Below are 21,808 nucleotides of genomic sequence, written 5' to 3'. Positions count from 1 at the left end.
GGATGATTGGATGTTGGTGAAATTTGTGGAAGGAAAGTGAACTATATGGATGCGCGAACGTTTATGTTAGGAAGGCTAGATTGTTCATAAGGGTGGAATTTATCCTTTTGAGTGCTATGGACGCATATGTGCGTCCGGCGAAAGCTATCGCTGTGGACTATGGACGCATATATGCGTTTGTCAATTTTTTCGATCTCCCGTGTAGTGTAGTTACAATTATCTTTATACGAGATGGATATACATATGTGTTCCTTTGCTACCTATGAAGAATGCATGTGTGTTGTTTAATTTGGTGTAAAAGAATTACAATAATAACTTATTGTTAGTTGCGCCTTGTGCACTCAATCAACAGAGTTCACACTAGCAGAAAAGTATTCCGTCCATACGGAGAGCTTCGGCAGGGAGTATTCAGCACTCAAGGGTTAACCCTTTTGTGAATTTTACAGTTCTAGTATATCACCGTGCAAATGAATTTTTATCTGTGAAAGTTACTCTTACGAATAATTGTTACCCCTATTATACTCAAGAGGGTTGTAGCTTTAAAGGTAATATTTTTTAATGCAACAGGTTGTTCGTCTAATCGTATACGAAAAGTTTGGTGCGGTGGACGCAGGTGAAAAGTTTAGACTGTAAAGTTCAGAGGCTAAGAGACACGCTGCTTGTGAACGAATTACATAGTGGTGAGTAACAACAAACATTTATTCTTTCTCGTCTCTTTGTTTTCTGGTGTGTAAAGAGTCTAGAATAGGAGTTCGTACAAAATGGTATTTTTTTCGAGTATGCGTAGTTTTTCACATTGCAACTGTGCGGATCATGTTGAAGTAGGCGAAAGACGCCTTAAATACCTGAAAGACGGTGTGCGTAAATGTGTTTAATCGAAAGTTGCGAATTGTAAATTTGTCTTATTAATACTCACATCGCCAAATGTTGCGACAGACATTTGTAGGAATTTTCCAGCGGTGATTTTTATCACCATGCTCGACCTGGAGATGATCATTACCAAACCGAGAGCAGTTTTATGAGGTAACCGGTACCATTCGGTCATGTACACTTTTTCTCCGACTTTGGTACACTGTTGAGTGTTCGATGCTTACACAATTAATATATGTATGTATAATTGTACTTTGGTCACTTTCATGATCCTACCTGCTCTGTAAGCGTCTCTCCGATGTAACAAAATATGAATATATTAAATGTCATGGACACGTACACGATGACGTATGAAGCTAATTTTTCCTTCGACTTTTCCTGAGAAGTTAAAATACATTTGCATAAAGAGTTACGCGAAAATTCGATGAAAATTTCAGTGTACCGATCCCATGTACTTTGTTCGTTAACATTGATATTAACTGCAAGACTTAATAAGAACAAGAAATACTTTCTAAAGTATTTAAATTAGTTTGATTAAATTCGAAGAATTTTATTAGTAAAACGTACCGTGAGTAAATAATACTCGAGCATGCACATGTTCAACGTGCATCCTACCAACTCAACCAGGCATATTAGGTTCATAACGTTCTCTATATTCCGTATAAAACTGAAAGTAACATTTCCATGTAGATAGCCGTAAACTTGCCACTTTGCATATTTCGAAAAATCATGAAAAACTATATTCTCGATAATATTACAAATAGTACGGTGCGGAGCTGAAAAGTTGGCCTGTAGAATGGCACAGGTGCAAGAGGAGTGTTCCTCTCGCTCCACTTCGATGTCAGAGCCGCCATCTTAATCCTTTCACTGCGTCAGATTTTAGTATGTAACGCGCGTGGCAGACGATAGATGTTGAATCGCGGCTGTAAAATCTTGTGTTTTGGCGTTTTTCAATTTTTCAGAAATTTTAAAATTTGTCCTTGAAAAAATTTAGGTGACGGTACTTAAAAGACAAAAAGTAAGGATTAAGTTAAGGTGAAAATGCGCCAGAAAGTATTAACATTTCACAGCACGGGTAAATATTCAAAACGCCTATAGGCGCGAAGGGCACAGCGCGAGAAAATATTCAAAACGCCTATAGGCGCCAAGGTCACAGCGCGAGAAAATATTCAAAACGCCTATAGGCGCGAAGGGCACAGCGCGAGAAAATATTCAAAACGCCTATAGGCGCGAAGGGCACAGCGCAAGAAAATATTCAAAACGCCTATAAGCGCCAAGGTCACAGCGCGAGAAAATATTCAAAACGCCTATAGGCGCGAAGGGCACAGCGCAAGAAAATATTCAAAACGCCTATAAGCGCCAAGGTCACAGCGCGAGAAAATATTCAAAACGCCTATAGGCGCGAAGGGCACAGCGCAAGAAAATATTCAAAACGCCTATAGGCGCGAAGGGCACAGCGCGAGAAAATATTCAAAACGCCTATAGGCGCCAAGGTCACAGCGCGAGAAAATATTCAAAACGCCTATAGGCGCGAAGGGCACAGCGCGAGAAAATATTCAAAACGCCTATAGGCGCGAAGGGCACAGCGCAAGAAAATATTCAAAACGTCTATAAGCGCCAAGGTCACAGCGCGAGAAAATATTCAAAACGCCTATAGGCGCCAATTTTCTATTCAAATATTTTTTATAAGAGTCAACCGCAGTGAAACGATTAAGGTTTCTACTGTCCACGCTGTCATAGCAGTACGATTTCCATATCTGGTGGCATATATTTCAAAATGGGGGATACTCTCTGAATCTACGTTTACGACAATGTTCTAAAATTCATCTCTCTATCCCACTCAATTTCACTCAGATTGGTAGATACGACCGGTTTGGCCAATAACCAAGAATATAATTCCCTCCACACGCCAACTTCTCACAACTCTTCACTTCAGCTCTGCACAGTATTGCACATTGAAACTACAACGCACAGACAAATACCTTAATGTACGCAAATGATGCTCCACGATGAAACCTAACTTCCTCTGCGCGACTCTCTCCTCCTGCCCTTTCGCGTCCACCAAATCGTCCAATTTCGACATCACCACGTTCAGCTGTCCGCACGCGTGCATCGCTAGAACAGCGCCTAAACCGCAGGCTCCCACAGTAACGGAGTTCACGATGAACCCGGAGAGACACTGTAGAACGAACATTATCTCGTTCGTCGGACTGAATCTGGTGTCCATCAGCTTCGTGTAGAACGTGCAAGGTAACGGGTACATCGAGTAACTCTCGTTCCCCACGTAGAACGTGCTCATACGAAGTCCTGTGACTATTTCGTCGGAGCCGACACCGGTGTGCATGCAAAACGCAGCGATGCAAGCTATCGAACGTCCAAGTTTCGCGTTCTTCAACATCAGATCACGATGGACGGGTTTCTTAACGTTTCGCCAGTCCTGTTTCACCTGTTCCACGCAATAGAGGATGTCGTTCGCCTTTGCCAACAAGCAGCAATAATTCAATTCACCCATCAGAAAGTGACTCATAGGACCGATAGACTTCATCCTTTCCTCTAGGCTCGTGTCTTCGAACAGGATGAACAGAATGCACGGTACGATCGAGGAGATCATCAGAGAATGACAGGTGAGTCTCAACAGTTTCGCGAGTAGTTGCTGGGCTCTCGAGGTCTCTGTAACACGCGGCCATGCGCCCATCGGTGTCAGAAACCAACGGTTCACCTGGATGCTGTACTCGTAGTCTCGCGTAGCGTTCAACGTGTCGCGGGACGAGTCCAGCATGATTACCTCGCCAGTGACCTGTATTGAGTGACACGCGACGGTCGGACTGGGCTGATGCTATAGGTGAATGCTGGCGCGTGCGCCAATTTTTTTTTTCCTAGATACGACGAAACTGTTTCGCAGCTGTACTTTAGTGCACGATGATTAATGAATGGCCCTCCGTGGGAAGCAAAGGGGTTTAAAGTTGTTCGATGCTTCTGAGAGTTGCGACTTTTTTTTGGGTTTGAACGAAAAAAGATTGTCTGGAAGGCGGGCCGATATTTTTTGTGGCAGTTTTTTCGGTGAGCGAGTGCATTTGATAATTGCTTGTTTTTCGACGCGATTCTTAAACTTTATTCATTTCAGAGTATCGCGTCTCTCGCACGCCAAATTAATATTGTGTGAGTGTTTCAATGTCTGAGTGATGGTGTGACGTGAACTGTGGTGCTGATCTTTTGGAAACTTTTTTGACATAGCAAGCGCGCTGTGCCTTTCGTACAGTTTTATCTGAAAACTATCGCGAGGAGGTGGCCTATGAGGACGAATAGGAGTCCTTCCTCGTCCTCGGCTGTCCACCGGGAGTCCCTACTCCCTGATTTTCCCTCGTCGATAGGGTGGGGGTGTGAGACCCTGCGGAAGATCAGTCCAAACGGGACTGATCTGTATGCGTGTGTGTATGGGTGAAGTGGCTTTACGACACGTCAGTTACTATTGAAGAAAATGTACGGGCGCCAGGAAGGCGTATGGCACGCACAAGCGTCGAGTTTCTGCGTCCATAAACACTTTCTGGTCCTCGACATCGCTTCGAACGGAAAAGTAAACACAAAAGAATTGAAATTAGAAGCCCTCAAAAATAGCAGGCTTGGTCGTCCGTGTCATAAAGTCAACGGTTGCGTCTGCGACGCAACAGCTGGAAAGGGTTGAGAGAAGGTTGATTTTACGGTGAGTGTTAACATTTGTGAATGTGATTTTTTTAAATTATCGTTCGAACTTGGTGTTCTGTAATCGATGCTTCTAACTGTCGCACGTAATTTTTTTGTGTTTTAACAAAAAAAGATTGTCTGGAAGATGTGTTAATATTTTTTCGCGCGAGTTCCTTCGGTGAGCAAGTGCATTTGATAACTGCCGGAGAAGGTCTTAACGCTTATAAGTGTGATTTTTTTCAAATATTTGTAGGACACACTTTTAAAAAAACAAGACACAGTGTAGGCAGTTAACCAAATGTATTATATTTTGCAATATCCGCGGTTGCTAAGATGGCTCGGGTGTCCGTCTCGCTCGACGGCTATAACCAAAGTTCCCTCTCCCGCGTCCTATCCTGCATTGCTCCGAGAAACCGTTGGAGCCTCCTAGCCCGACTGTCCTGGGAAAGGACTTAATTTACGGCACCCTCAAGCTTCCGCGCGCTTTTCCTTCCGGTGACCCTGGGTGACGAAAACCAGGCCACCAGTTTGCCGCTTAAATCTCGCATTCCTTACATATTTCTCCGAATTTGGTGTTCTGGAATTGATTCTTTTACGAGTTGCACGTTTTTCAGGTTTAAACGAAGCAATAAAGTTTTCTGGAAGATGTGTTAATATTTTTCGATGGGATTTTCTTCGGTGAGCAGGTGCATTTGATAGCTGCTGTAAGGACGTAAACGAAGGTTGGTTTTACGGTGAGTATTAACATTTATAAGTGTGATTTTTTAAAAATTACCGTTCAAACTTAGTGTTTTTTATTAAATCTAGTTTTTATTAGTATCTAGGATCGGTAATGTCGTTAAGATTAGGATAACGAAATCTCTCACCGTGTACCAAACATCAATTTCATTAAATCTCAAATACAACAGAACAAACGATGTTTCTAGGAGCGGTGTAGAGACCGTGAAAGACAACAAATATCTAGAACGTACTATACTATGAAGAATGTTCACGTCAGTGTTCGTAGCATGTTTAAGAAACCCATGGACGTTTTAACGACCTATTTATACCAACATTATTCCAGTTAATTTCGATGGATTCGTGTAAACAGAGAATATGATACTTACGTCGCTGAAAGTGTTTACGGATAATTCAACCATGTTTCCTGCTGTAAATTTCGTCGAGCAATTGGACATGGCGATGATCAAAATGCAACAGAGCTTCTTGTTTCCGGTTAATCGGTACCATTCGATCATGTACGACTTTTCGCCGACTTTTCTGCACTGTAAGGAAGCATTTTTTTAAATTTTTATTAGTTTTTGTTTAACAAGTGAAACTTTTATTTAAAAAAAGAAAATGAAAAGTGGTACAGTGAATTCCGGTTAATTGGGACGCCGGTTAAGCGGGACCGCCGTTTATTTGGGACAGATACCGAAGAACGGAATATAAATACGTGTTTATTTACTTATTTTTCATTACTTATTAATGTTACTTTATTACTTATTATTTATTTATTATTTATTATCGGACTCAGAGGAAACGTCTTTACTGTTTGAAATGTTCCAACGGACTGTGACTGGGCACCCAAAAAGAAAGTTGGGGTCCGCTTACACTGTCCGACAAACCTAAAGTGAAGCCTCTGACGTCACACAGGGCCTAAAAGTGGGAGATGTAGGGGACCTTGCGACGGCTCGCTGTTGGTAAGCCAATAGGGATAGAATAAGGCTATCGCATTGCACCTACTGTCCGACAAACCTAAAGTGAAGCCTCTGACGTCACACAGGGCCTAAAGATGGGAGATGTAGGGGAACTTGCGAATGATATTTTCAAGCGCTCGAAAAAAAATTAAGTTTACGTCGCGCAGACACCATAAACAGGCGAACAGATGCCTGCGCGGCGCCAAACGACGTGCATCATGGTAAACTTTATTTTTTTATCCCATGTTCCCAAAATTTCTCTATTATTTCGATAAGCTTATTTTACAGGTTAAAATTCAAGCAATTCAATGGTATTTTTTCAAAATTATTCTACGAATGGGAACAGTGTCAAATTGAAACTTTATCAGCGATTATTGCTATGTTTATTGCTATGAAATGAGCTCAAGGTCGAAATATTATCTTTAAACAAAGCCGAACATTACGGTTAAAGTGACGACATGTCGTCTGATGAATTTGAAATTTTTCAAAATTTTGACATTAAATAGCGGCTGTTTGATGGCTTTTATTGGCTGGTTTTAAAATGTGACTGTCGGTCTGTGGTGGCACGATATTTTTCATTGCAGCCAGAAATTTTTTAGCTCCTTGAGCAATTTTTTAATGCGCCGAAATCTACTTTTATTATTCAGGAATAGCAAAAAAATATTTTCTTCTTAGTTTTCTAACTGTTGAAAAATATTAATACTTTTCCTGAGGCTTCCTTTACAATAACAATTTATCGTGTATGAGTCGCTTAGAAATTAACATCTGAGCTATTAAATATGTCTAACGCGCCAACGTAGGTAAGAAGACAAGGCGACCAAATAATTTTTAGTTTTCCGTTCTTTTATCAGCGTGTTACATTATCGACAGCTGACTTAAATTCGTTTGTCTAAACCAGAGGCGCTTAACTTCTTGCTCACGAGCAAATTTCTCCTCCCGAGGTTCCCCCACTATGCGGTACGAACACGCAGAATGTGTAACATAAACCAATGGCAGTCGCTGGACTAAACCATTTACTTACGACGCAACTTCCCCTCAAGCGCCAGCAGTGTAAGACCCAAGTGGGGATGACCTGAACCGCCTATTTTGCCTCCATTTTGCTAAGCTGTGACGTCAGAGGCTTCACTTTAGGTTTGTCGGACAGTACCTAGGAACTGTTTACTTTATGGTATCGCAGTGTGCAGACTCGAAGACGAACACCAGACACATCTGGTGGAAGTCTTATTGCCTTTGTCCAAAAGAACATCGAGACATTTTTGTCCTCGCTTGATTATTTCTGCAGGGTGTTGTTAGAAATAATCCAACAATTTTCAATAAATCGTTTTTGGCTTCATTTTTTATGTTGTTCAGATTTTGCCTGTTGAAATTCGCTTTTCTGGGACAGCCGCTTAATTGGGACAAATTAGTCCAGTCCCAATGTGTCCCAATTAACCGGAATCCACTGTATATTGAAAATAATTGCGGTAGATTCTTACGTGTTCGGCAACAATTTCTCCTATATAACAAAATATGAAAATATTGAAGGTAAAGGATAAAAGTAACGCTGAGTAAGTTACAGCAAATGTTAACTCTTTCGGATTCCATTCCTATGACATCGTGAAAATGCAAATTCCGCTGCAACATCGTTACGTTAACTTTGTTTTTTTATTCGTGCGTACCGTTATGATGTAATACTCGATGAGGCACAGAATTATTGTACACCCTAAAAATTCTACGAAAGCTATTTGCTGCATGGTTTTCTCTATGAGGGCCAGAAAGCTGAAACGTGACAGAATACATATAACTTACTCAGTGTTAACAATATGCTCGGTACAACTTCGAAGGTAATTTTTCAATTTTACATTTTAATTTTAATTTTCACATTTAAATTTTCAAATTGATTTAAATTTCACACTTAAATTTTCAAATTGATTCAAATTTCACATTTAAATTTTAAATTGATTAAAATTTCACATTTAAATTTTCAAATTAATTCAAATGTCACGTTTAAATTTGCAAATTTTGAACATTTAAATTGAACGTGTTACTTCAGATTGTTCCTTTCAGATTTCCTCTAACGCGAATTCATACAACGCGTTATAAGCTAGTCTGCTGTATTGATTAAAATTCAAGAGAAATTAATCACGATACAACAAATAGATACACGTTACACACTTCAATATTCGAACGTGGTGAGTGACGATGCTAGCGATTCTATCATCCAGTGTTTTGCTCATATCCGCTCTGCCGTCGATCAAATGTCCCAGCCAGGACACCAACACCTCCATCTGACCGCAAGCATGAACCGCAAGCAGGGCTGCCATACTGCAAGCAGCTGACGTGACACCGTGCAACACGATACCTGTTACAAATTGTACCGAAAAGAAGATCTCGTTGAAAGGGCTGTAACGAACGTCAGCGATGATTTTTGGAAACGGAAACGGCATCTGAATGTAACTGTGGTTTCCGTCCTCCGTTGCAACACTTCCGGCGTTGATAGGTACGACGATGTAGAAAAATACGAAACTACTGAAGACGAAAAACGTGCAAATAGTGATCAATTTTCTTCCGTAATACGCGTACGTCACCATCACGTTTCTGTCCTCCAGGTATCTGATATTCTTCCAGTCCCATTTGATCCGTTCGACGCACTCGAGAATGTCGTCCTCGTGGAACGTCAACATGGAGTACTTGAGGAGGGACATCGCGAAGAAGGACATCGGACCGATCATTTTCAGCGTGTTGTAAGCGCCTTTCACCTCTAGAACCACGTACAAGCCGCTCGAGACCAACTCGAAGCTCATCAGCGCGTAACAGAGGAAACCCATCAACCAGGAGAAACATCTTCCTATTCGAGAGCTTTTGCGCGACGACGGCCAGATACCGAGTGGTTTCAACAGCCAACGATTCAACTGTATGCTCAGGTTCAAGTATTCCTGATAGTCGTTCTCTGTCGCGAGAGACGCGAGGTTCGCCGATCGCTGTTTTTTCATGGTTTCACGCTCGACAGTCTGGCTGATACTAAATGTAGCTAGCTCGATGACGGCTCCGGGGATGAAATGAAATGTTGCGCTTGCGCCACTATTTTTTACCACAATTTCTCCTCGCGCGAAGGGATCGAGAGGAGAAAAAATATGCTTTCCCAAGTTTCGTCTCCCCCTATTTCAAACTTTGCTGCTTTATATGCATTATAAGTGCAGACAAGGGATGATGGCAGTTGGAAATCGATAAATTGATTTTTTTTGCAAACGTCAGCGTAACATGATTATCTACATTGTGACAGGTTGCCGGGGAGCAATTTGTGAAGGGTTAATCGTAATTTTGCACGTTTTTCTTTTAGAGGTACGTACTTTTTGTTTATATTTATGGGGTGATATTGGTAAAAATGTTTTTAAGCGGAACGATAGTGTTGTACTGTATTGCAACTTACGGGGGTTCAGAAATATTTTTTTCTAGATAACTATTGAGAAATGTAAGAAAGATTCAAACCATCGTATCTCTGTTTCTAATTAAAATAGCGACAGAAACTAAAAGGTGTTTTACACGTTATCTGCAGACGAACCCAACGCACCCCTGAAATTATTCATAAGGTGAACGGAGAAGTGCATACCGGGTGATTCGAAAAGTTCGTAACGAAATGTAAGAAAAATTCAAACTGATATATCTCTGTTTCTAATCGAGATAGCGACAAAAACCAAAAGGTACTTTTGCTCGTTATTCGAAGATAAATCCGACGTACCCCTGAAATTACTCCCAGGGCGAACTATATTTTCTGCGGTGGAGCGTTGACACGAAAAATTCAACGTCCACGTTCCACTGCAGAAAACATAGTTCGATTTATATCCACCCTTGTTCATCTTACGAATAATTCGAGTAGAGCGTTGGATTCACTTTTAACTGTTGAAGAAAATATCGTTTAACTTTTATCACTGCGTCAATTAGAAACGGAGATACGACAGTTGAAATTTCGCTACGAACTTTCCGAACAACTCAATATATAAATAGTTATTGTAGTATCGAGGCCTCCATACCTAAGTAGGAAACTATGGCGTGTGCGCAAAGCCTCGGCTTGCTAAGCCGAAGGTTCCGGGTTCGATTCCCCGTTGTTGGGTCCCTCAATATTTTTCCGTCGTTGGTTCCTACAAATGGTTGGGGGCTCGTTCAGGATGGAGGCTTCTATGGCTACACGAAGCCAGGCGCTGTGAGATGAAAACATCTCGAGGGTTGCACGTCTCCCAAATTGCGTCGTTTCGGCTGTGTGCCACTGTGTGGAGGAGTGTGCCCGAAAGTTGTTGGAGGTGTTGAACTTTAGGACATTTGAGGGCGAATGTCAGTTCAGAATGGCAGAGTGTTGTAGTATCGGGGCCTCCATACCCAAAAATAGGAGACCGACACGGGAGAATAGAGAGGGAGTGGTTGGCGTAGCGCGCAAAGCCTCGGCTTGCTAAGGCGGAAGGTCCCTCAATATTTTTCCGTCGTTAGTTCCTTCAAATGGTTGGGGGCTCGTCCGGGATGGAGGCATCTACGGCTACACGAAGCCAGGAGATGTGGGATGAAAACATGTCGAGGGCATGGGGGCTCGTCCGGGATGGAGGCATCTACGGCTACACGAAGCCAGGAGATGTGGGATGAAAATATGTCGAGGGTTTGCACGTCTCCCAAAAATGCGTTGTTTCGGCTGTGTGCCACTGTGTGGGGGAGTGTGCCCGAAAGTGTTGAGTTGTTGAACTTAGGTCATTCGAGGGCGAATGTCAGTTCAGGATGGGCGAGTGTAGTATCGGGGCCTCCATACTAAAATAGGGAAACCGACAAGGGAGAATAGAGAGGGAGTGGTTGCCTCGGCTTGCTAAGCCGAAGGTTCCGGGTTCGATGCCCGTTGGGTCCCTCAATATTTTTCCCTAGGTTCCTGCATTATTATCGTCGAGGCAGCGAAAGGTTTGAGCGACTTTCGAGTCGGCGAGAGAAAGAATTTTACGAAAGAAAAATTGATAGATATGAATATATAACAAGTTAAACTGGTTTTATTGTAATATGAGCACAATAGACTATACAATTGCGTTGTATTATACCTCGAGGAATTTTTAAGTCAATGTTCGTAACACGTTCAAAAATGCGACAGCTGTCTTGACAACCTAATTTACACAAGAAACGAGTTTTAAACAGTTCTTTGACTATAGTGACGGTGATTGTGATACTTACGTCACCGAAAGTGGTTAGACACAGTTCGACCATGTTTCCCGCTGTCAATTTTATCGAAGAATTGGACATCGCGATTATCAGAATGCAGCATAGTTTCTTATTTCCAGTCAACCGATACCAGTCGATCATGTACGACACTTGTCCAATTTTTTCACACTGAGGAAAAAATAGCGATAAAAAATAGTGGTAGTGGTGAAGAATAATTTTAAAAAATTTTTCACCTGTTCAGCTACCAGCTCTCCTATGTAACAAAATATAAAAATATTGAAAGTAAGAGACATGAGTAGTATGAAGTAAGTCACCGCGCTAGTTAAATGACTCGAACTCCACTCCTGAAATTGATTTCGATTTTTAGGCGAAATTTTTATAGAAACATTTCATTTCTGTAATTTCGAATACGTGATTTTCTTTCGTACCACAATAACGTAATACCCGAGAAGACATATGTTCAACATGCAGCCTAGAAATTCCACGAACGATACTTGTTGCAGTGCTTTCTCTGTGTGCGTTAAAAATCTGCAACATTTCGAACGTAAATCGCCTGGCACACTCTTCAAAATTTTAAATATGAAATAAAAAATAGAAGAACTGAAATGTTAATCCTTTTGATTAAGTTAAAAGAGTTAACTTCGATGGTTAACCGAATTAAGTTAAAAAATTTCAATTTCAAATAGAAAGTTTTCTTTTTTTTTTTTTGCATTAACCCCTTCGCTATGGAGGGAATATATATACGCTCTGTGAAAATGGTCATTCATTTACGGAAGGCGTATATATACGTGTAGTACATATTATCACATTTATTTTTGCACTTCGCAAATGAGATATCGTTATCGACTGAAAATCACCAAATGATTTCTCTATCGTGAAACTGTCGGCTTTCAATAATAATTATCCTTATTTTAATATTGTAGAATCGAAGGCTCTGTATCCATCAAAAGGAGTAATAACAACGATGAAGTGTGAAGAGTGCCTTGGCTGCGGGTGCAGAGTGCCAGCCTGCCAATCGAAGGGTCGTGGGTTCGATTCCCACTTGGTCCCAACAAATTTTTCCTTGGTTCCTACAGTATTGTATAGTCGGTGGAAGAAGAAATATTATATCGTAAATTAAAAAGCGTTAATAAAGAGAGAGAGTTAGCGTTGTTCAAATTTGTCTGCGGAAGACCCCCAACTCCATCCATCTGCCGTTTCCACGGTAAAAGGATACCGCCGCTGAAGACACAGTAATAAACCAATGAATGTGGTTGGCGGTCGCTTCCCGTGTAAAGAATAATAGCACGTCGCCTGTTGCTTTACGTCTGTCGATTTCCTCGACAACAAAGTTGCGCGAAAGAACGATTCAAAGGGGAAACAGAACACGTGAGGGGCTCCTACTGTGGACTGTAGAGGCAACAAATTAATACAGTATTGACACACATATGTTGGATGTAACATTTTTCATTCTTGGTTTAGAACCGAATCAATGTTAAGGCATACTTCAATCGGCCCTGACTGAGATTTTCAGTCTCTTTTAGACTTCCGACCGATTTCACGATCTCCCTATATTTCTTCCATCGACTATACCTACGAAAAATATTCCCAAACTCTACCCACTTTCAAGCGCCACAGGATAGTGCGACAGAAAGTGTTTCATATATCAACATTGAATAGGATACCCCATTCCTCTCAAATACACCGCAGCGAAAGGGTTAACACATTAAGGACCGGTAAGAAATCTATAAGACATATGCCTAGGACCGCACTAAAATCCTCATTACTTTTTTATTTGCGAAGCAATTTTTGCGAAACTTTCAGAAATTGTAAAATAGGATGCATCTTAGGTATTATTGAAAAAAAATTATGTTTTTTAATAATTATTATAACTTTTTTACTTGAAAAATAAATTTTTACGAAATTTTTAGAAATTGTAAAATAGGATGTATTTTAGGCAATTATTAAAAAAAATTGGTTTTTAATAATTATCATAAAATTTTATTTAAAAATCAATTTTACCAAAGTTTCTAGTACTTTTTTAAAGTATGATATTGCGTGAAAGATTTTTCTCTATGAAGAGGAACCATACAAAATTTACATATATATCTTGATTCGCTTCGAAGACGAAGACTATTCGAATCACCAAAATGCAATGCAACGTGTCGAATTTTCTCTGAGACTAAGCTGTTTTTATTTCGGGTTCGTGCATTTATACAGTCTTTCATAGCTTGACCTGTACGGTTTCCACCAATGGGATTGATCTCTTCGGTGTGGATGAGACGAAAACGGTTAATACATTGACTATTGATGTAAACACTTAAATGGACAAAGTAGATACAATGTATCAAAGTAATTGACATCTAAAGACAACGTGTAGAAAACACGGGTTTGTCTCGTGATCCGTCCGTAACAGACGGGGCGCGCAGCACGAGAAAACTCGTGAGCGGTCCGTGACAGATGGGGCGCGAAACACGAGAAAACTCGTGAGCGGTCCTTAATGTGTTAACACGAACTATAATCCAACGAAAAAATTCCCACGGCCGATACAACGTACATACTGCAATATTCGAACGTGTTGATTCACAATCTTCGCTATTCTCCTATCCACGTTGTTACACATATCCGCCCGGCCGTTGATCAAATGTTTCAGCCAGCTCATCAACACTTGCATCTGACCGCAAGCGTGCACAGCAAACATAGCAACCAAACTGCAAGCTGCCGATGTAATACTGTGCATCAAAGCACCCGCCATAATTTGAAGCGAGAACAGAATCTCGTTTACAGGACTGTACCGAGTATCGACGATAAATCTCGAGAAAGGAAACACCATTGGAATAAAAGTTACATTCACATCCTGCGCAGGAATTTTACCCACGCTAAACGGTATGGCTATGTAATAAAAAACGAAACCACTGTACATGAAAAATGTGCAGATCATGATCAATCGCCTGCCAAAAATCGCGTTCTCTATCATTATATCCTTATCCTTGGAGTAAGTGATATTCTTCCAATCCCATTCGATGCGCTCGATGCACTCACGGATGTCGTTCTCGTAAAGTATCAACAGATGATACTTTAGAAATGCCATCACGCAGAAACTCAACGGACCCAACAATTTGATTCTATTGTAGACATCTTCTACTTCGAGGATCACGTAAAGGCTGCAAGGTACCAAGAGGAACGTGATCAGGCTGTAACAAACGACGTTTATCAGCCAGTAGAGGTATCTCTCTACCGTGGAAATGTTGGCTGAATTTGGCCAAACACCGATCGGCTTCAAGATCCAACGGCTCAATTGCACGCTCAATTTCACGTTCGTCTTGTAATCGTATTCAACACGAGTCGAAGACAGACTGTCTGTTACTGGTTTCTGCATCGTTGACACTCGAATGCTCGATTGATACTAAAAGCTTTGCAACCATTATGACGACTCGACGGAGAAGAACGTCGCGCTTGCGCTCATTTTTCGCGATTTCAACGTGTTTTCTTCTTCCGGCGGCGAGTTCAACCCTCTCCCTCGGTTGCAATTCTTCCTTCAATACGTTATGAGCGCGGATAATGACAGAGGAACATCGATACATTGATTTTTTAAAAGGCAGAAATGAGCGAATGTCGGGTTGATTCGAGCGGTTCGACGAAGCAATTTGACGATGTTTAATTAGGGGTTTTTGTGAGGTTTGTGTATAAAATTGCAGGATGCGTGTTTGATTGTTCGAGGAGAATGAGAAATTGAATTGGAGCTTGAAATATTGTAATGTCAGATCACTGAAAGTTTTTAAGGTTTTAAGCGGTTCGTTTTGAAGAAATGTAACTTTATTGAAATTAGACATTTTTATTTAAAATAATTTCCATATTGCTCAATAAACTTTTGTCGAAGTATTGCGGGGGGTGATCGAGGAGATGCATTTGCGCTTTTAAAGTGTATTGAACACTATGAAATTATTTTTTATGAAATTATTGTTTTCATGAAATTAATTTTTACGAAATTATTATTTTGAAAAGTTTCTAAGGTTTTAAGCGGTTCGTTTTGAAGAAATGTAACTTTATTGAAATTAGACATTTTTATTTAAAATAATTTCTATATTGTTCGGTAAACTTTTGTCGAAGTATTGCGGGGGGAGATCGAGGAGATGCATTTGCGCTTTTAAAGTGTATTGAACACTATGAAATTATTTTTCATGAAATTAATTTTTACGAAATTATTATTTTGAAAAGTGTTTAATTACACTGGAGTTACCTTTTTCTCAAAACGAACGACTTCAAATCACGGGAACTTTCAAGCTTACCTAAAATTATCCCTAATAGTTTAAAAAATAATTTAACGATACTTACTGTGAGATTACGGTGTGATTTCAATATAGCGATCACGTTCAAAAATGTTTCTGAAAATCTCGTATCAAAAAGTAGTACACTCGTGGTGTGCTTCAGTCGATTTTTCAATTCGATCGTGCCACAGTCGATCAGCCTAATTACCACGAATACACGAACATACACTACCGGCCAAAAGTTTCGAATCACCTCCCACTTTTCATCGATATTAAATCTGCTGCCAACTTTTCATAGATTTGAAGTTTATCTCAATTCTACATTTATCAATTTATCTCACATCGATTGATTCGAACGATAAAAAATTCTCAAGGTCGCTGACTTTTTTCTGGAAATTTTTGTGTAAATTGGTGATTCCAAACTTTTGGCCGGTAGTGCAAGCTAAACACGGTGTTACATTTCCTTTGTATTCTCTAAAATGTTATAAAACGTGCTGGTTCAACATTGTTACAAACAGTGAAGAAATTTGTGTAACAATCGTTCTTTGTTAAAAAAACATCGTCTGTTTCCTTAGTATACACAGACACATCAGCGGTTGTACAATAAAACACGTTCAAGTCAATGTTCGTAGTACATTCAGAAACGTGACTGCAGTCTTAACGACCTGTTCACGACGAGGAAAAAAGAAAGAGGAATTTTGTCGTTAATTCGCCAGAGATGGAAATGTAGATTTGAATAATTTGATACTCACGTCGGTAAAAGTGCTGATAGACAATTCGACCATATTTCCGGCTGTCAATTTTATCGAGGAATTCGACATAGCGATTGTCAAAACGCTCCAGAGCTTTTTCTTTCCTGTCAATCGGTACCATTCGATCATGTACGACATTTCTCCAATTTTCCTACACTATCAGAATTCATTTTTTTGCAATTACAACTTTTTATTCGATAATTTTTGCAATTTTGAAAAATGTTTCTACCTGTTCAGCAACGATCTCTCCTATGTAGCAAAATATGAAAATGTTGAAAGTGAGGGATATAAGTAGAATGATGTATGTCACTGCACTCGTTACATCATTCGATTTCCATTCCTATTGATATTCAAATTTATACAAATTAACGTAAATATATTTTCTAGGAGGAAAAAATGATCGTGAATCATTGTACCACGATAATGTAATATCCAACGAGACATATGTCCATGGTGCATCCTAGAAATTCAGCGAAAGAGATTTGCTGGAGGGTTCTCTCTGTGAGCGTCAAAAATCTGAAATACCGTCGAAATGCTTTTTCCCTGAACCACCCAAGATATGTTGAAACGAATAATGCAAGTATAGTAAGTAAAGAATCTTTGCTGTTACTCGTTTTTATCGTTTTAAAGTGTTCTTTTAAGGGAGATCGGCACCTCGAGGTGCCTGAAAATGGGTAAAAGTTTAAAAATTTTTTCGCGGGTAATTAGTAAGTGGAAAGTCTCCATTTTTTTTTTGGAGTATATAAAGGTAGGTTTCAGGTTTTTTCTGCAATTTTTTGAATTAAAAATGTTGCAAAATGGAGGAGATATGGTGAAACCTCTTCTGTTGGAACATAGATTGATGGCCGCGATTGCTGGCAAGGATTGGAACGTCTGAAATAAAAATTTCGTTTTAACTTGTAGATAAGAGTGTATTATGTACAATGTAGAGTACGATTTTCTCGGTATCTCAATTATTAATTTTTTTAGAAATTTTTAAAGTTGACCTTTTTGGGTAAAAAGAGACTTTCCCTCTTCAAACTGCCACCATTTCTATAGTAATCACAATTTTCGATAAATCCTACGCTACATTGTAGATCAGAGCCGCTTAACTTCTTGCTCACGAGCAAATTTCCCCTATAGTGGGGGAACCTCGGGAGGGGAAATTTGCTCGTGAGCAAAAAGTTAAGCGGCTCTATTGTAGATAATACATTTTTATTTATGAAACAGAAAGAATTTTCTATTTTAAATGTTCCATTCCTCGCCAGCAATGGCGGCCACAGCAATCGATGTTCTACCAGAAGAGGTTTCACCATATCTCCTCCATTTTGCAACATTTTTAATTCAAAAAATTGGATGACAAAACTGAAAGTTACATTTATACCCTCCAAAAAAATTGCAATTTTTCATTTAACACGTTGAATACCGTGGGGGTCGTCGATGACCGACCAAGATTAATACAAGCATTTAATTTAAATAAACGGCAATATTTGCAAAAATTTCATAAATTTGCACACTTAAATAATTTTATTTCCGATTGTTGACATATTATTTATACATATCGCGATCTGCTGCATTAAAATAAAAAATTAATTTCAGCGCTGTGGAGAAGTTACACAAAATTAGACCAACATCCAGCATGTCAACATAATAATTAGCGAAAAAAACAATTCTCAAACTCGTACATATCTTCAGCCACCTCGAGGTAATTCATCCCCTGAAACCAAAAACAAAGCGAGCATTCACCAACGATCTATCTTACACACTTTAATATCCGAACGTGTTGACTGACGATGCTCGCGATTCTACCATCCACAGTATCGCTCATATCCGCTCTACCGTCGATTAAATGTTGCAGCCAGTTCATCAACACCTCGATCTGGCCGCAGGCATGAACCGCGAAAGCTGCCGCCAAACTGCAAGCAGCCGACGTGATTCCGTGCATCAAAGCTCCAGCGATCAATTGAAGGAAAAACACAATTTCGTTCGTAGGAGTGTAACGAGTATCGATGATATACTTCGTAAAAGGAAACACCAACGGAATAAAGGTAAGGTTTCCATTCTCCGATAGAATTCTCCCCACGCTGATCGGTATAGCGATGTAATAAAAAACGAAACCGCTGTACATGAAGAAGGTACAGAGTAGGACCAATTTACGGCCAAAATTCGCGTTCACTATCATCGCCTCCCTGTCTTTCTCGCATCTGACATTCCTCCAGTCCCGTTCGATTCTTCTCACGCACTCGCGAATGTCCGCCTTGTGAACGATCAGAGAGTAATACTTGACGAACGCCATCACGCAGAAGATCAACGGACCGAACAGTTTCAACTTGTCGTAGAGATCTTCAACTTCGAGGAACACGTACATGGAGCACGGTACGAATAGAAAGCTTATCAAACCGTAGCATAAGGCGTTTATCAGTTTGTAGAGGATTTTTCGGGATCTGGTGGTGGTACGTGAGTTTGGCCAAAGACCCATCGGTTTCAACAACCAACGATTCCATTGGATACTGAGATTTATATTTTTCTCGTACTCGTAGTCGGTTCTGGGGGATTGTTCCTTGTTTGTTGCAAGTTTTTGCATCGTTCGCGGTTCGAAAGCTCGTCAAAGACTAAATATGAACAAGGGAGTTCTGACGGTGGTTCGAAGGAGAGGACAATGTTGCGCTTGCGCTGGTTTTCTGATTTCAACCCTCGGATTTTTTCAACCCTTCCCAGAGTTTCTCCTCTTTTCCTTTATGCATCGCGAGTTGCCGCGGACGTATTATTAGTTAGATGACGACTGTTGAACATCGATACATTGATTTTTCTCGCACGTCAACGGAACAATAATGTGGGAGTGATGGGATATGTTTATAACGAATGAATAGGATAGAACTATAACGAGGCGATAGTTGCGTGAACGAAGAGTGCTTGATCTAGAGAGATAGAGGTGCGAAGGAAGAGTATTTGAAACGAGCATTTGAAGAATATCGTGTGAACGGAAGATGCGTGGCCATTCAAAATCTTTGGTGGGCGTGACTGAATGTTTTCGAAGAATGTTTGCCTAGAGTGAAATAAACAGAGAGAGCTGGAGAAAGAAAGAATGCGAGGGTGCAAGGATAAATAAGGGTGAAAGAGGCGCGCGAGTATCAGTAGGAGAACAGTGAACGAGTTCAGCGAGGGAACGTAGTTTTGAGTCCGTAGCATCGTGAGCTTAGAACATTATACGAGCCGTTCATTTTGATAGTGCTGTAAGAGTAAAGAATTACAAGGGCTTAGAATAACTGATTTTTAAAATGACGTTGGTTCGCTGGTCGGGTACAATAATGTGTGGGTCGCTGCCCTTTTTCCCGTTTTTATACGCTTCTTCGGCTGTTAGAGGGCCCTCTGCAAGCCGTGGGGGTGCAGCCTGCGCCGCTCCTTGTCTGGGGCCCCTTGCGGCTCGGGTCCACGGTCGTTGCCTAGGCGCGTCGCACAACGCCTTACATGTAAGTCCATTAGAATATTAAGGGTCGCGTTTTAATCGACTCAAAGACAATAATGATCACTAGTAGACTCACATACTTTATGTTTTTTGTGGTGATAAATATGAAAAAACCGACGGAAAAATTTCGAGACCCAAACGGGAATCGAACCCGGGACCTCCGGCTTGGCAAGCCGAGGCTTTGCGCACTACGCCAACTACTCCCTCTATATTCTCCCTTGTCGATTTCGTATTTAAGTATGGAGGCCCCGATACTACAAATATTTCAACTTTCGAGGTATAGAAAATATATGGAAATTGCTTGAAGAAAAATTGGGACTTTGTGACCACAAACTTCGAGACCCAAACGGGAATCGAACCCGGGACCTCCGGCTTAGCAAGCCGAGGCTTTGCGCACTACGCCAACTACTCCCTCTCTATTCTCCCTTGTCGATTTCGTATTTAAGTAAGGAGGCCCCGATACTACAAATATTTCAACTTTCGATGTATATAAAATATATGGAAATTGCTTGAAGAAAAATTGGGACTTTGTGACCACAAATGGACTTACACCGCTATCAAAATTAAACGGCTCGTATTAGTTTCACGTTAAGACACTTGGAATATACAGATTTCGTTCATTAACCGAGAGTTCCAAATGTCGTTACCATAATCAACCCCGGTAAATCCTACAATAATATTAGCGGATGGTTTTAGTGAAAGTGTACGGTTAGTTAATTTCGTAGATTAGTTTAGAGATTTTCTTTTCCTACGCTTACTCTTTATTTCGTTAATATCAAAGGTTCTTGCGCACAGGAGCAGTTTTAAATGGTTCAATTTGTAGATTTTGTGAGATGGAAATACTTTTAGGATAGTATTTTACGTGATGGATTAATGGTTATTGGTCGAATCTTCGTAGTTTTGAGGGATATGCAGTTTTTTATTTATGATAAGTAGTGCAGTTATACGTACGATGTTTCCATTTAATTACTATTTGTCGATGTAATATAAAATCATTGATGCGACGATATAGTTTTCGTTCAAGTTTCCAATGATACCATGAAGATGTACCGTGAGATTGGCAATGTTTCTTAACGTAGAGCATTTATGAAAATGTTCGTAACGCGTTTAAGAAGGCAACCGATGTTCGAACAACCTGTGAGTTTGGAGATATTTTTTTTTCATTTGTGAAAATTGTGTATAATGGAAGTTGTTTGATACTTACACTGCTGAAAGTGCTGATAGACAGTTCTACCATGTTTCCAGCTGTGAATTTGACGGATGAATTGGACATTGCCATGATCAAAATGCAACAGAGCTTTTTGTTACCTGGCAATCGGTACCATTCGATCATGTACGATACTTCTCCGACCTTTTTGCACTGTTGTAACATAATACATAATGATGATAAAATCGTTTGAAAATTATTACGTTACGGATGAAATATTTCTATAGATACTTTTTATCAATTTTCAAAGATAGAATAATTGGAATAAAATTATACCTGTTCAGACACAAGCTCGCCTATGTAACAAAATATGAAAATATTGAAAGTGAGAGAGATATACAACACCACGTAAGTTACTGTAGTTGTTAAATTGTTCGAATTCCATTCCTATAATATTAAAAATTTGACGATGTTTGATATATTTTGCGTGAATTATTTTTATGTCCTCTGCATACCGTTATTATGTAATATCCAACGAGACAGAGATTCACCGTGCATACTAATAATTCAGCGAAAGATACTTGCCGAAGTGCTTTCTCCACGAGCTCTAAGAATCTGGAATACAATGATCCTTTACTGCCTGGCAGTAACGTTACACACTTAAATTAAAGACTCCAAATTCAAATTTTCGCATTCAAAATTTCACATTCGAATTTTCAAATTTTCGAAGTCAAATATTTAAATATTCAAATTTTCACGTTCAAATTTTCAAATTTAAGTTCTGACATTCAAAATTTCATATTCACATTTCCAAAATTTCAAAT

At 40.0% G+C, this 21,808-nt stretch overlaps 4 protein-coding genes across 4 annotated transcripts in view; all 4 read right to left on the bottom strand.

Annotated features, from left to right (window-relative positions):
• Nucleotides 1-736: 736 nt before the first annotated feature.
• On the bottom strand, nt 737-3,649 carry LOC108577306 (odorant receptor 4-like). Its single transcript, XM_017940444.1, has 5 exons — nt 2,853-3,649; nt 1,438-1,537; nt 1,147-1,248; nt 917-1,072; nt 737-845 (listed from the first exon to the last, which is right to left on the bottom strand). Exons 1-5 carry the CDS (start codon nt 3,647-3,649, stop codon nt 792-794), a joined length of 1,209 nt encoding a protein of 402 aa, XP_017795933.1. The 3' UTR covers nt 737-791.
• Nucleotides 3,650-5,539: 1,890 nt separating this feature from the next.
• On the bottom strand, nt 5,540-14,751 carry LOC108577305. The gene is made up of 10 exons (XM_017940443.1): nt 13,934-14,751; nt 11,822-11,921; nt 11,627-11,737; nt 11,402-11,561; nt 10,238-10,249; nt 8,382-9,237; nt 7,886-7,985; nt 7,703-7,813; nt 5,658-5,813; nt 5,540-5,590 (listed from the first exon to the last, which is right to left on the bottom strand). The coding sequence occupies exons 1-10, from the start codon at nt 14,749-14,751 to the stop codon at nt 5,540-5,542; spliced, it is 2,475 nt and encodes an 824-aa protein (XP_017795932.1).
• A 1,503-nt stretch (nt 14,752-16,254) lies between these two features.
• Nucleotides 16,255-18,955, bottom strand: LOC108577304 (odorant receptor 22c-like). Its single transcript, XM_017940442.1, has 5 exons — nt 18,138-18,955; nt 16,809-16,908; nt 16,622-16,732; nt 16,393-16,548; nt 16,255-16,305 (listed from the first exon to the last, which is right to left on the bottom strand). Exons 1-5 carry the CDS (start codon nt 18,953-18,955, stop codon nt 16,255-16,257), a joined length of 1,236 nt encoding a protein of 411 aa, XP_017795931.1.
• A 1,966-nt stretch (nt 18,956-20,921) lies between these two features.
• The window catches only part of LOC108577303, a 2,336-nt gene continuing 1,449 nt past the window's right edge, over nt 20,922-21,808 (bottom strand). Inside the window, exons 2-5 of the mRNA XM_017940441.1 lie at nt 21,500-21,599; nt 21,321-21,431; nt 21,042-21,197; nt 20,922-20,972 (exon numbers count right to left, since the gene is read on the bottom strand). Of these exons, the coding sequence (XP_017795930.1) occupies nt 20,922-20,972; nt 21,042-21,197; nt 21,321-21,431; nt 21,500-21,599 (418 nt within the window). The remainder of the gene's footprint in view (nt 20,973-21,041; nt 21,198-21,320; nt 21,432-21,499; nt 21,600-21,808) is intronic.

Source organism: Habropoda laboriosa, unplaced genomic scaffold, assembly GCF_001263275.1.
Source record: "Habropoda laboriosa isolate 0110345459 unplaced genomic scaffold, ASM126327v1 scaffold697, whole genome shotgun sequence".
Lineage (NCBI taxonomy): Eukaryota > Metazoa > Arthropoda > Insecta > Hymenoptera > Apidae > Habropoda > Habropoda laboriosa.
The sequence above is the reverse complement of the archived record's forward strand: the minus strand, read 5'-3'. Positions and strand labels throughout refer to the sequence as shown.

What these genes read in the sequence shown, in the direction of transcription:
- LOC108577304 (XM_017940442.1), bottom strand. Translation starts at nt 18,955, where the DNA reads ATGCAAAAACTTGCAACAAACAAGGAACAATCCCCCAGAACCGACTAC. An exon ending in TTGGATATTACATTATCGTG is followed by an intron (nt 16,733 to 16,808) that starts GTACAATGATTC and finishes GAATATCAATAG; the next exon opens with GAATGGAAATCGAATGATGT. An exon ending in GAGAGATCGTTGCTGAACAG is followed by an intron (nt 16,549 to 16,621) that starts GTAGAAACATTT and finishes GAATTCTGATAG; the next exon opens with TGTAGGAAAATTGGAGAAAT.
- LOC108577305 (XM_017940443.1), bottom strand. Translation starts at nt 14,751, where the DNA reads ATGCAGAAACCAGTAACAGACAGTCTGTCTTCGACTCGTGTTGAATAC. An exon ending in TCGAGTATTACATCATAACG is followed by an intron (nt 7,814 to 7,885) that starts GTACGCACGAAT and finishes ACGATGTCATAG; the next exon opens with GAATGGAATCCGAAAGAGTT. An exon ending in CCGTAAACACTTTCAGCGAC is followed by an intron (nt 5,591 to 5,657) that starts GTAAGTATCATA and finishes TGGTATAAATAG; the next exon opens with GTCGTTAAAACGTCCATGGG.
- LOC108577306 (XM_017940444.1), bottom strand. Translation starts at nt 3,649, where the DNA reads ATGCTGGACTCGTCCCGCGACACGTTGAACGCTACGCGAGACTACGAG. An exon ending in TCGAGTATTATTTACTCACG is followed by an intron (nt 1,249 to 1,437) that starts GTACGTTTTACT and finishes TTAACTTCTCAG; the next exon opens with GAAAAGTCGAAGGAAAAATT. An exon ending in GAGAGACGCTTACAGAGCAG is followed by an intron (nt 1,073 to 1,146) that starts GTAGGATCATGA and finishes AACACTCAACAG; the next exon opens with TGTACCAAAGTCGGAGAAAA.